Source organism: Vulpes vulpes, chromosome 8 (assembly GCF_048418805.1).
Source record: "Vulpes vulpes isolate BD-2025 chromosome 8, VulVul3, whole genome shotgun sequence".
NCBI lineage: Eukaryota > Metazoa > Chordata > Mammalia > Carnivora > Canidae > Vulpes > Vulpes vulpes.
Genome location: NC_132787.1, coordinates 60,093,632 through 60,107,079, shown reverse-complemented (window position 1 = coordinate 60,107,079; position 13,448 = coordinate 60,093,632). Strand labels below are relative to the sequence as shown.

The 13,448-nt window shown below is 43.3% G+C and overlaps 1 protein-coding gene and 1 long non-coding RNA gene across 12 annotated transcripts in view; one reads left to right on the top strand and one right to left on the bottom strand.

Annotated features, from left to right (window-relative positions):
* Window positions 1-1,920: 1,920 nt before the first annotated feature.
* LOC112916761 (uncharacterized) lies at window positions 1,921-3,173 on the bottom strand. The gene is made up of 3 exons (XR_003234355.2): window positions 2,940-3,173; window positions 2,458-2,520; window positions 1,921-2,105 (listed from the first exon to the last, which is right to left on the bottom strand). It is a non-coding gene; the product is annotated as an uncharacterized lncRNA (long non-coding RNA).
* The window catches only part of HIPK1 (homeodomain interacting protein kinase 1), a 51,404-nt gene continuing 41,086 nt past the window's right edge, over window positions 3,131-13,448 (top strand). For 4 of the 11 annotated variants that reach the window (XM_025994610.2, XM_072766834.1, XM_025994608.2 and 1 more), the window contains exon 1: window positions 3,131-3,697. In XM_025994610.2, coding sequence (XP_025850395.1) covers window positions 3,502-3,697 — 196 coding nt within the window. In that variant the 5' untranslated portion in view covers window positions 3,131-3,501. Of the gene's footprint in view, window positions 3,698-3,856; window positions 4,102-4,634; window positions 4,806-10,497; window positions 10,612-13,448 lie in introns of those variants that run through there. The other 7 variants (XM_072766832.1, XM_072766831.1, XM_072766836.1 and 4 more) reach the window with 4 other exon arrangements.

Here is a 13,448-nt window from a genome sequence, read left to right as displayed (position 1 = left end):
AATGAGGAACATTCTTTTGTCCGAACCAAGCAGGGGTGGGGGCTGGGGGCTGTACTCTTCAAAAATATCAGACAAAAAAAAGCAGCTAAGGAACTGATGCAGACTAAAGAAGCCTAAGAGACCTGCAATATATGATCCTGAATTGGATCCTCTATTGGAAGGGGAAAAAGGGTAAGCATGACATTACTGTACTAAATGACAAAATTTGGAATACAGATAGCAGATTAAGGGATTGTATCAATGTCGTCTCCTGGAATTGGTAACTGTATATATTGTGTATGTAGAATGTACATATTCTTAGGACATTCAAGTATTAAGGGATAAAGGAGTATAATGTGTGCAATTTACTTTCAAATGGTCAGAAAAAAATAATGTGTATGTGTCTTAACTATTGGAGACTGCAAGTGTCAGAGCAAAAGGGGCAAAATGTTTTTGGGGTTTTATTCTTTTTAAAGATTTAATTTATTCATGAGAGACACACAGAGAGGCAGAGACACAGGCAGAGGGAGAAGCAGGCTCCCTGTGAGGAGCCCCATGCAGAACTCGATCCCAGGATCCCAGGACCATGACCTGAGCCAAAGGCAGATGCTCAACCACTGATCCACCCAGGCTCCCAAGAGGAAAAATGTTAATTAAAAAATCCAAGCAAAGGATATATAGGTGCTTTTTTTATTATTAACTTTTCTGTGTGTTTGGAATTTTTTCCAAATAAAGTCTTCTGGGGTCAGATTTTTAAAAAGCATTGAAGATTCCCTCTTGCTTCAAAGGATTTTTCCCTGTTCTGCCTCCTGTCCTTGCCTTCAGATGTTTTTGTTTTGTTTTTGCTTTCAGACCTTTACTCTCATCTAGTCCTGCCAGTTTTACAACTAACTGTTGGCTTCTACTTGAATTATCTTTTCTTCCTGGACTCTTGGATTCACTACTCCTTCACAGGGTTTGATGAGTTTTCTGATTCAACTTCTCTCATGACACAGCCTTTTGGTCAACTCCTCCAGGTTGGCCTTTTGCACTGCAGCTCCCGAGCAAGTGACTTTTTCCTGCAACACTGAATCTAGGCTCTAGGCCCCAGAGCAATATTTTACCCTAGGTGAGATTCCGTGCTTCCAACAGGCAACAGCTTCATCTCTCTCTCCATCTGCACTGATTTTGTCTAGGAGGAGAGTTGTCCCATCAGCCTCCTCTCCAGGGTCTCTGCTTGACCAATCCTTTATCATAGCTTTCTAATTAGGCTCTCTTCCTCTAGCCTACACACATTCCAGTCAGCTATCCTCCTTGCTGCCACTAGCTCTCTCTTTAAAGCACAGATTCCTTCATAATACCTGTCTGATTAAACCTCTTAAGTGTTCTTCATTGCCTTTAAAAGCTGACTCTACCTGCCTTACTAATTCCATATCTTGCCACTTCTCTGCTAAAGTGTAAGGTCTTTCAGAGCATGGGCTATGCTTTTTCTTTTTTGTATCTTTAATTTCTAATGTAGTGCCTGGCACACAGAAAATACTCAACAGACATTTGCTGTATGGACAAATGAACCCTAGCTAGCTACATTCAATTTTGAAACTTCTTTGACCATGCCATGTTTAAATATCTCCTTTTCTGAAGGCTTCTCTGGCTCTGTCATTCAAGTCTTATATATGTCTCCATGCATTTTTTTTTTTTTTCCTCAGTAGACTGTAAGCTGAGGGAAGAGACTATACCTTATTCATGCTGCATCTGACCCAGTATCTAGGAGAGTGCCTGGAGTAGAGGAGGCACACAGAGGGGGAAATAGTAGATTTTGAGAAGGTCTCCCTGTAGTGAGGCAAACTGAAGAGGTGACCCAAGAATGAGGAAAATAGATCAACAAGTATTAACAAGAAAGTAAATACAGAGGATGATGTAGAATTAAATCATTAGAATAAAGTGGGAGTCAATCAGGAAAGGTTCCCTAAAATTGAATTTTATTTTATTTATTTATTTTTTTTTATTTATGATAGTCACAGAGAGAGAGGCAGAGGGAGAAGCAGGCTCTATGCACCGGGAGCCCGATGTGGGATTCGATCCCAGGTCTCCAGGATCGTGCCCTGGGCCAAAGGCAGGCGCCAAACCGCTGCGCCACACAGGGATCCCTAAAATTGAATTTTAAAAGTCAACTTTAGTCAATTTAAAAATTTAAAAGTCAATTTTAAAAATTTTAAATTAAAATTTAAAAGTCAATTTTAAAATTTTTAAATTAAAAATTTAAAAGTCAATTTTAAAAATTTTAAATTAAAATTTAAAAGTCAATTTTAAAATTGAGTTTGAAAAGAGGAAAGGGATATAACTTGAGATAGCAGGAGCCTAGAAGCACGCCATGGAGTTGGTTGAGCTGAGGCCTGGTAAGCAGTTAGTGTGTTTGAAGCCTGCTTTTTGAGCAGGGTCTGTTCTACACCAGTGCTCCAGTTCTGCCTTTTTCCAGGTTCCCCAAGCTGACATGCTTACCCAGTCTCTACATTTTGCTGTTTCCCAGGTCAGTCCAATGTACGGACTTTATGTTCTCAGTTCCTGTGAAAATAAGCAAACAAAACTGCCCTGTGGGATTGAACACTTGCTAACCTTGGTCCTCTAGGGAACTAAACTTCCCTTTTCCCATAAAATGGAACTGCTCCCAGCGTTGTTAAGCCAGAAAAAGAAACCCTAATGTACTAACGTGGTATTACCACTTCTTCACAGAAGTGTCAGCACAATTTTTTTTTTTTTTTTTTTTGAGGAGTGGGCGCTACAAATAAGTCAAGAATGTATACCAAGTGAAATCCGGGAAATACAATGTAATAGCAGAATCTTGACTTAGCCACATCTGTGCCCCTCCTGAAAGGGTATATGGAAACACCCACCCGTGATGTTGGGACAGTCACTTTGTAGGGCTCAGATCACTGCTGCCTCCAGCACTTGCCGGGGAGAATAAAATAAACAGATTATCCTACCGTCTCTCTAAAAACGCTCCTCACTTCAGGAGCAGGAACACCTCACACAGCAGGAGGAGGCACATGTGAAGTCCTGCAGAATCTCCTGACTCTGGGAGGTGGCAACAGTCTTTCTCTCAGGATAACCTAGTTTTTACAGTGTCCATTTTTTCCAGAACGCTGCGTGCCCGACGCACCGGCTGCCTGAGTACCCAGTCCCACTCTCCTGGGAGGGGCAAGGACGTTATGGCAGCATTTGCTCAGTGCCCGTTTTGAGGGGCTGGGTCCGGGGCACAGGTGTTGTCTCTCACTTCCTGAAGCGCACACAGGGACCTATGGCGGGCAGCGCGGGGCCTCCTGGGCGCTCCCGAGGTGCGCGGAGGCTGCCAGGTCGCGCACGCCGAGGCCGCTCAGCTAGAACGTCTCCGTGCGGGCAACGAAACCTTGAAGCCCAAACTGAGGTCGTTTCTCGCCGGCAGGGGGGCTTCCCGGGAAGGCGCTGCCGCCCGCGCGCTGCCGCCCCGCGCGCTGCCCAATCTCCGCGGGTGTCACACTGGACTGTGGTGATGTCACACTGGCTGGGATGACATTTTACAGCTGGACCCCCTGCCGCCACCACGGACCTTTAAGTCACCGCGGAGTCGGCCGCGCGGAGGGGGCGGGGAATCCGGCCCCCGCACCCGATCCACACTGGCTCCCCACGGAGGCCCCCCCACTCCCACCGCCACCCGTACGGTGCGGTGGTCCTAACCGGCCGGCGCCTCCACACTTCCGCCTCAGTAGGTGTCATGGCGCCGGGCTGAGGAAGGGTTCCCGCGGGGCGGGGCCGCCGGATGGGGGCGGCCGCTCGGCGCTCGGCTCGTCGGGTCTGGCGACAACGGCGGCTGCGGAGCGAGGGGCCCGGCGGTGGCCCCGGACGGCAGCGGGAGGCCGAGGCGGGAGCGCGCGGGGCTGAGGCGGCGGCGGCGGCGGCGGCCAGGGGCCGGGCGGCGGAGCGGGCGGGAGGCTGAGGGGGCTCCCCCCGCGGGACGGGCGCGGGGACGGCTCCGGGGGGCGGGGGCCGGGGCCCGGGCCGGCTCGCGCGGGGGGTATGATGACCCGGCGGCGGGGCCCCGGATCTCGTCTCCTCCGCCGCCTCCTCACGGCAGCCCCAGCTCGCGGCTGAGAACCAGACCCACCGGCGGTGAGTCGGGCCGGGCGGGAAGGGGCCTCGGCGGGGAGCGAGCTCCCATCGGCTCCCAGAGGCGGGGCCGGGCGGGCCGCGGGCTCTCCCGGGCGCCCGGCCTGCGGGGGGCGCCTGCCTGGGCGCTGCCCCCCGCCCCCCCCCCCCCCCCCCGGGACCCGGCGCCCGGCTCTGCGGCCCGGCCGCTGGCGGCCGCCGACGGGCTTGCGTTCCCGGGAAGAGCGGGGAGGCTCCGAGCTGGTTTTCTGCGGGGCAACTCCCCCTGCCTCCTGCCACTGCTCTCGGGGCGCGCTGTTGTCCCCAGGTGACAGGGGCCGCCTTGCGCCTCCTGGCCGGGCCGGGTCCCCCCCGGGCGGTCGTGGCCGGTGCCCAGCGCGCGGCTTGCGCGTGTGTATTCACAGCTCTGCTGAGCGCCCTGCTTCTGGGTCATTTGTGCTCTTTGCGACCGGGGAGCGGTGTCTGGACGGGACGGCGGTGGTCGGGTGGGTGTGGAAGCTCCTCGATCCTCTCCGCTTCTGTTCTTTAATCGTTAGGTTTGTAATTTGTAATGATGGTGGAGACGCCGTGGGACCAGCCCACCTAATATGTGTCTGGGCAAGGCGGATTTAGAGGTCTGGCTCGGAGGGAAACTTTTGCTGTCGGTCGCCACTTTCCCAAAGCTTTCGTTTAAAGAAAAGAGAGAGAGACAGAGAGAGAAAGAAAAGGTGAGGACCAACCAGAAACTCTTCAAGGCCCGCACGGGTCACAGGTCTGTGGGAGGGAGGAGGCCCTTTTTGTGTTTAGCAACCGGGACTTGGGGGTCGGTCTCCAGGAGCGCTGGTCCCACCGCCAGTTTGTTGTGGTGACAGACCGGGAGCCTCGGCCTGTGTTTACGCTGGGCGCGTTTTCTTTCCTGTTTAGGTGGGGGAAGGGAGGAGGGGCTCGACGAGGGGAAAAAACAATCCGGAGCTCCAGTAGGTCTTTCCTCCGCCTTCAGGCACTCGCTCCGTTGTAGATAGACTCGTCTTGAGGCGGCCGTGGGTGCTGCTTCTCAGTGACACTTTGGGAATTTTCTGTAATTGGATCAAAATAGTCCTTCCGACTGTAGACTCCCCTGCCCAGTCTATCTTTTATCTTATTTGTTCCCTAGTAACTGATGAAAACAGCAGCCTGGCTTCCTGCTCTTGATGAAGTGGGGTTAAATTAAGTGGCTGATGCCCTCCGCAAAACCTACAATTTTGCTCTTGTTTGTGTAAAGCTATTTTTGATTCCTGGTCTCTGGTTTGTGTGTGTTTGAAAGGTTGTAGAGAATTCAAATCGTTAACAAGCTTTTACTTTTATAGGTCTCAGGCTTTCTGTAAAACGTTTAAAAATCTAACCAGTCCTATTACCTAATGGTTGTTATTCAGCTGGTGATTTTGGATCGTTGCATGTAATTACCTCCGGGTTCTGTGTTACAATACTGGTACGATGGGAGGATGAAGTATATCATTGACTTTAAGATATACTGTTCTTAGCTGGGAGGAAATTTTACTAAAGTAACTTGTGGTTGGAACCGGAGGCAGCCAAGCCAGTAAAGCATCTGATGAGTAGACTGGTGAGTGAGATCTTGTAAATATGTATACTGGCTCTAGTTGGTAAGTAGGACTTTTGTTGGTGATACTCATAAGTAGTTTGTACTATTTCTGGATATTGTAGTTTCACAGATTGCAGAGTAACTTAGTTGATCGGTAACTTGAGATTTAAAACCAAACCAGAACTGCCTCCTAAAAGAAAAAAAAGATAATCTCAAAATTCACAATTCTCTGGAAAACAGAATTTCTTCATTCTGTGGTTTTGTTTTCATAAGCACAGCTCAGTCCATGGTTGTGTTGGGAGAAATCAGTGAGCCAAACCTGCCTTGTAAACTTCTTACATTGGAACTTGCACAACTTGATGTTAGTTATATATTGTAACTGGTCCTTTTGTAATTTGAAGTAATTTTGCAAACATGAACTTCCTGATCTGCCCTTTTATTTTCATTTTCATGACTGTATAGACCAATCCATATATTTTTTAGCTTTTTTTTTTTTCAAGTTATAGGTGTTAATTTCTCCCAGTTTCTTCACTTACATTTCATGCCATTCTGAATACAGGTCATCAAAAATAATTTTTCCTTCCAAGTACCACTTCAACAATCACTGATTTGCTTTTTGGTTCCTTTTTTGTTCCTAATTTACCAGCTCCCTAAATGACTGACTTATTTTTGTAGAGCATAACTTGGCTCTATAAAAAAAAAAAACAACCCTTACATCCTGTTTTTATGTCTTTCTTTTCTTTTCTTTTCTTTTCTTTTCTTTTCTTTTCTTTTCTTTTCTTTTTTCTTTCTTTCTTTTTCTTTTCTTCTTTCTTTCTATTTTCTTTCTTTCTTTCTTTCTTTCTTTCTTTCTTTCTTTCTTTCTTTCTGTTTTTTGTTTGTGTGTGTGTGTGTGTGTGTGTGTGTGTGTTAAATCACCTAAGCAACATTCTAAACTCTTTGAAGATAGGGAAACTTAAGTGTATTTCTTTTGGATTCTTTTAAGGGCACCTGGTACAGTGCTTTCCCAGAGTGCTTAATTGAAAAAGAATCAGAAGACCTGAATTCTTTGCCAGCATAACTACTCATTAGGTCTGTGTAAAACTTGTTTGCCTTTCTTGGGTCTCCTTTTTCTCATCTTGGAGTTAGGGCGTTTTGGGAAGAGTCTTATAAGGTTCATTTTAGCTGTAAGAATCCCTGTACTTTTTTGTCAGTGTCTTCTGCATCAGATACATCTCCTTACTTGAAACAGTTTTTCATTTTTCCACATTGCCTGGCATATTGGCAAAAGTTATCTCATTCATCTGAAAGAAGTTATTCGACCTTCCCATCTGCCAAACAGTTGTTACCTTATTTAAGTTCTGTTTTTAGGCCTTTGCTGACTGATCTAAACAGGGTCATCTCAACGTTTATGTTCTATACTTATGTATGCTTTGTTAATTTGACATTTCCCTTATGCTTGAAACTCCTCCAGGTATAGCTTTCTTCATTCTAAACTTTATAGGCCTTGTAAACTCTCGGTTGCACATACCAAGATCGACCTTTTTACCAAATACACAAAAACCCTACTTTTCTTTTGTTTTGTTGCTATAGATGCATCATTCCAAATAAATAATAGAGCTATTGAAATTTAGGAAAAGATATCTTGCCTAAAAGGAAAGCACCCATCAGCTGGCTTACCAAAATATTACAAAATATTGATTATATGGCTGTAAATAATATAGAATCATAGAGTTACTCTTTCATCAGCTAACACCACTTATTCCACACCCTTTCTTTGCATACTAGTTGAGCAATTGGCTTGTTAGTTCCTTATGAAGGAAAGTGCTACAGGAAAGGAGTGGGGAACTTCCATTCAAATGGTGTCCTTAGAGTTTCTCACTTATTTTTTCCTTCTGTATCTCTACACTTAGAAAACTAACTTAGATATTCTCTTGTAGGCAAGAGACTATAATTTCTGTCTCACTTGAATATTAATTTAATTCATTCAGTATGATACCCGAGATCCCCTTATGTTTACATATGGACAAGTAATGATCTTTTTTAGTCATTCATTCTTTTTTTTTCTTTTTTTTAAAGATTTTATTTATTTATTCATGAGAGACACAGAGAGAAGGCAGACACAGGCAGAGGGAGAAGCAGTCTCCTCGCAGGGAACCCGATATGGGACTCAATCCCAGAACTCCAGGATCACGCCCTGGGCCAAAGGCAGGCACTAAACCACTGAGCCACCCAGGCATCCCTAGTCATTCATTCTAATGAACATTTGACACATACTATACGTCAACCATGGTGATAGATGCTGGTAATACCCTCCGCTCTCAAAAAAGATACCTACTCTACTATTGAAAATTCCCCACGCAGAACTTGAAGTTTAGAAGAGGAGTGAACTTTTTTTTTTTTTTTTTTTTTGAGAGAGAGAGAGAGAAAGAAAGAGGGGAGGAGGGGGGGGGGCAGAGGGAGAAGAGAGAAAGAGAGAGAGACAGACAGACTTTTAAGCAGGCTTCATGCCTAGCATAGAGCCTGGACCTAGGACTCAGTCTCACAACCCTGAGATCAGGATCTGAGTTGAAATCAATAGTCATGCTTAAAACCAACTGAACCACCTAAGCACCCTAGAAGTCAACTTTTAAATGGTCATACTTAGAATAAATTTTAGGGTGGCCTAAAGAGTTAATATATGGCCTGGCCCTTGTCTGCCTTTTTGGGCCCTGCTTGTCATTTTCTTTCCTCTTCTAGTCCATCCATACTGGTCTCTTCTTTAGATAAGCCAAGAATGTACCTTGGCACTAACTGACTGTTCTCTTTCACTAGAATGGCTCCTTCTTGTCAATTAGGTCTTAGCTTAATTGCCATCACATTACAAGGCCTTCCCTGACCACCAAATCTGGAGTATCTCTCCCCTTTCCACTGTTTCTGTCATATCGTTGTTTTGTTTTCATCATAACATTGTCACTAGTTACTGTTTTCTTGTGGGGGCTGTGTGTGTGTCTTCCCAAAAGAAAGCAAGTTCCAAGAGAACAAGGGATCTTGTCCGTCTGGAGCATCACTTTTATCCGTAGTTTCTAGAACAGTGCCAGGCAAACAGACTAGGTACTCAATATGGGTTGGTTAAAAGAGTAAATGAAATAAATAAGTACAAGTGTGGTAAGTGCTAAGAAGTAGTAGAGGATGCTGTGGGAGCTTTTACCAGGAAACCTAAGCTAGTACAAAGTGGTCTGGGCAAGGCTTTCCTGTGTGTGTCAGCAAAATACACATAATCTAGGAAAATAGTTTTCCTTTCATGTAACAGCCTGAAGTAAATGTTCCAGGTTGAAGTGGGCATTCTTAGGGGGCAGGCGGTTCTGCTGTTACATGATCAGAGACAGTTCTTTCCATCTTATTGCCCTCTCACCCCTTGAGCATTGTTTTGTGGTGGAAGCTGGATCTCCATAGGTTCCTGCTGGTGGAAATGGAAAGGAACACAGTAAGCTAACCCACACACCACTTTCTGTTGGTGAGAGGGACTGGTAAACATAGCCCTGTGCCTGGGGTGAAGGAGAGAGTAGAATTTGATCCAAACCAACCGCCTGTATATACCACACCGAAAAAAGTGAGGTTTAAGTGGAGACTAACAGGATAAATAGAAGTTAGAAAAAGAGAAGACTAAGAAGGGAAAATGAAGTTCAGAGAGGGAACGTTATGTGTGAAAGAACTAGGATGGGAGAAATAAGGTGTATTCTAGGAACTCAGAGAAATTTACTGCTGCTGGGAATTTAGAGATTTTGGACTTTATCTTCAAGCAGGAGACAGATAAGTATTTTTAAAAGCTTCAGTGGTAAGGTAAATTATGAATTAGGAGAAGGGAATTTAAAAAGGGGACTTGAGAGTACTATTTGGGGGAAGCAAGTTAGGCTGTTGAAGTAGTCCAGTATCATCAGCAGGAGTGGAGAAAAATGGGTGGAGTGGAGAGAGAGATGGAGTTGTGGTGAAGGAGTTTTCATCCTGAAAGTACTCCTTGCTTTCTTTTTACTGAATGTGTTTTCTTACATAGGAATATTCTTTATTCCTATGATAGGAATATTCTGTCTATTCCTATGGAATAGGAATAGGAATATTCTAATATTCCTATGATAGGAATATGTAAATATTCTTTATTCCTATGATAGGAATATTCTTTATATATCAGCTTGCTGGAGAAGATGTACATGTCATCTGAGGACAAGTGCCAGAGGAAGCAGTCAATATACAGTACTGATTTTAGGTTATTTAGGTCACCCAATTGTTAAATTGTATTAAAGAGGCAAAAGTGATGCTAATCAAAAGTAGTAGGAATTTTATTGGTGTGGAAGATGGAAGTTACCTGAAGAGTAAGGGCAAAACACTGACAAATGATTACTGGTTGCCATAACCAACTGTTCCATTCATAGTTTTAATATTTGAATTCTTTGTGGTAAGATGACCTACTTGTAGTGTCCATAATGTGGGGCACCTGTAGATGTTAGATAGATGTGACCATGGCAGTGAGTGGAGAAGCTATTAATTTGTTTGTTTTTGAAAGCCTTCGTTCTAGCAAGACTCAATTCTCTTTAGCAATAAGTACAAGTACTAGTAGCCTTCCACCTGTTAGTTCTAGTTCCAGATTAACATAGTGACCAAATTTGTCAATATATTTAGATAGTTAAATTCTCAGAAAGTCAGGTTTGAAATGAAAAGACTAGTTTATTACTAGGGTCAAGAAGTGCAACATTTTCAGGAAATGAGAAGTAAGTTTTAATTTATTGGGAGCTACTCTCCTGGGACTTGAGAATATTCATAACAGAGTCTGATACATAGTAAGTTTTCCACAGATGATAATTCTGTTCCATATTTTTGTTTGGGAGGTCTCACCCTAGGAAGAAAATTCCTTTCCCATTTTGCAAAGGCAAATTTTATGGAACATAAAATCTTACGTCTAGAAATGGCTGCTTTTAGCTGAATTTCGGGGTTTTATATAGGTAAGTATTGATTTTTCTAGACAGTTTTGATTTTGCATTTTCTTTTCACCTTGTGCTTGTTGAGGTCAGAATGAGACTCAGCCACACTGGCATGATACTGACTTAAGTACCACACACCTCTACTGTGGGGAAAGCTAGTTAAATTCTGGGTGGTTCTTTTCCTATGTGTGGACTTAAAGTTTGTCTTGCTGAATAAGAATTATAGTCATTTATATAAACTTTTAGAAAAATTCCTAGAACTTGTGCTTTTTTGCAGTGCTCACTGTGAAGATTTGAAACCCATCGGCATCTTTTTGTTTATTGGGTGAAAAGTTGTCCATAACAATATTCTGGTAAATGTAATATTTTAAAAAGTGTGTAGTAGTGAACATACTTTTAAAAATTTGGTGTTATACTTCATGATTTCAGTATTATTGCTTCAGCGTCCATATTCCTAGGCATAGCTACAAAATGCAAATTTTGCATTCAAATTCTTTTATCAAATATGTTTAGGTACATAAAGTGTGTGTTCCTGTTTCTTGATAGATTATTAAAATTAGTAGCTCAACTGATACGAAATGGAAAACAAATTTCAAAAATTTACTTCCTTTCATTGTCTAAAAAGTTGGCTCAGTTTTATGATGATGAGAAATATTTCTGCATATATTTTAATAGGTAGATTCTGTAAAGGCACTACCTGGTTTTACATTTTTATTTTAAATTGGTGTTACGTCAGTGACATAGGCAGAACAAGAAGACTTACAGATTTGTAGCTTTGGAGTTCAATTGCACTGACTTTAGCTTTTAATTTACACTTTTTCCTCTTCAGAGTTCACATAAATTATGGAAACTCTTGTTTCAAGTAAATCCAGACTACATTTTAGAAATTAAGGCTGAGGATTTGTTTTCGTTCCAGCTGTCTAGTCCAGTGCAAAGGGTTTTTAGTTGCATTCAGGCACAAAGAAACGTACACATTGCTTTTTTATGTGCTGTAACATCCTTTGTCACACTTCCTTCCTTTCTTGTGTGTGTTTATTCTCTTATGACTAGTAAAATTATACTCTATGTATTGGAGTGGAGACTTCCCCCATGTCTCACAGGTTGCACAGATAAAAAGGAGGGACGTTTGAAAAATAGAACCAAGAGTTTAAAAATCCTATGGTTTAATATGAGTGGTAGGGAGTAGATAAGAGGTTGGTAGGCAGCGGGTCAGAATCATCCAACAAATACTGCATGTTTGTATATTGCCAGAGTCTGTGGTAATTGCTGGTGGTGATAGAAGCAAAAAACGAGACAGTTATGGTACCTGTCATGGAACTTACACTGTAGCTGAGAATGCTAAAGTAACATTAAAGAAATACTTTTGAGTCCTAAGGGAGGAACATGACACCTTGGGAATGCTTGGTTGGGGGGAGAGTTGTGGGGCGTGTGTGTGTGTGTGTGTGTGTGTGTGTGTGTGTGTGTGTGTGTGTGAAGATGTGTATGAATGAATGGTTTTCCCAGAAGAAAATCTTCAGCATATCAGAGGGCCTATCCAAGAACTGAAGGAAGGGCAGTATGGCTGGAATGGAGGAATCAAGGTGGAGAGATTCTGGAAGACAGTAACCAGATTTTTGGAGAGCTTTTAAAGGCAAATTGAGGATTTTGGATTTTATCCACAAAGCAGTGGAAAACCCTGGAGGCAGGGGGAGGAAGGTGGTTAAGAAAGAAAGAGCAGTCATCTGATTTGCATAGTTTAACAACAAAGGTCATCCCCAGAGTGCATTCAAGATTAGTTTTGGAGGCCACTGGCTGTTGGAGCTAGAATGGTCCTGATAGAGATAGAGAAAAATGGCTGATCTGAAATATACTTAGGAGGTAAAATCAGTTAAGATTTGGTTATAGATTAGAGGTGGAGTAATGAGGAGGAGTCAGGATAATAATATTAAATGATTTCCAGACACTAGCACTTTACATGTATTAGATAACTTAATTCTAGAACAACCCCTTGAGGTAGGTATTGCTACCACCAGTTTATAGATAAAGAAACACTCATTGCCTCTCTGATTTTTAGCTTGAGATGTTGAGTATATGGTGGTGTCATAATTGAGATAGAAGACTGGGGATAGGGTGGAGGCTCAAGTTTCATTTTGGACATGTTTAATTTGAGATGTCTGCAAGATACCCACATTTCAGTGTGGAGTGGTTATTTGGAAATAAGAATTTGGAGTTCAGGAGAGAGAAGTCTGGGTTAGAAACAAAAATTTGAGAATCTTTTGTAGATGACTGATCCTGGGAAGTAGTTAATTGGAAAGGGGAAAGTATGGACAAGAGCAGAATAATTAATATAGAGCCCCAGGGCATCTGAGGGTTATATGGTTGAGAAGGGAGAAGATAAATAGAAATGGCTTATATGCTGTGTCAGTTGTTTGAACTTTTTTCTGGAAGTATTAGCTTTGGGAGTCTTGAGGTTTATTGAACTTGAGGTGTTTATGGGATATTAAGGGACCAGAAAGCTGGGTTGTTCTGCCCTCTTTCTCCTATTTTTCTTTTTTTTTTTTTTTTAAATATTTATTTATTCATGAGCGACAGAGAGAGAGAGAGAGAGAGGCAGAGACACAGGCCAAGGGAGAAGCAGGCTCCATACAGGGAGCCTGATGTGGGACTTGATCCCAAGTCTCCAGGATCACGCCCTGGGCTGAAGGTGGCGCTAAACCGCTGAGCCACCCAGGCTGCCCTCTCCATATTTTCTAAAAATAACTTCGTGTGGTTCTTCAGAAGATCCTCTCAGTAGGGTTCCCATCATCTTGATTACTTTCTCCTGGTCATTTTATCAGTGATCCTCTTATAATGTAGTGTATAGAGCTAGACATCATTAA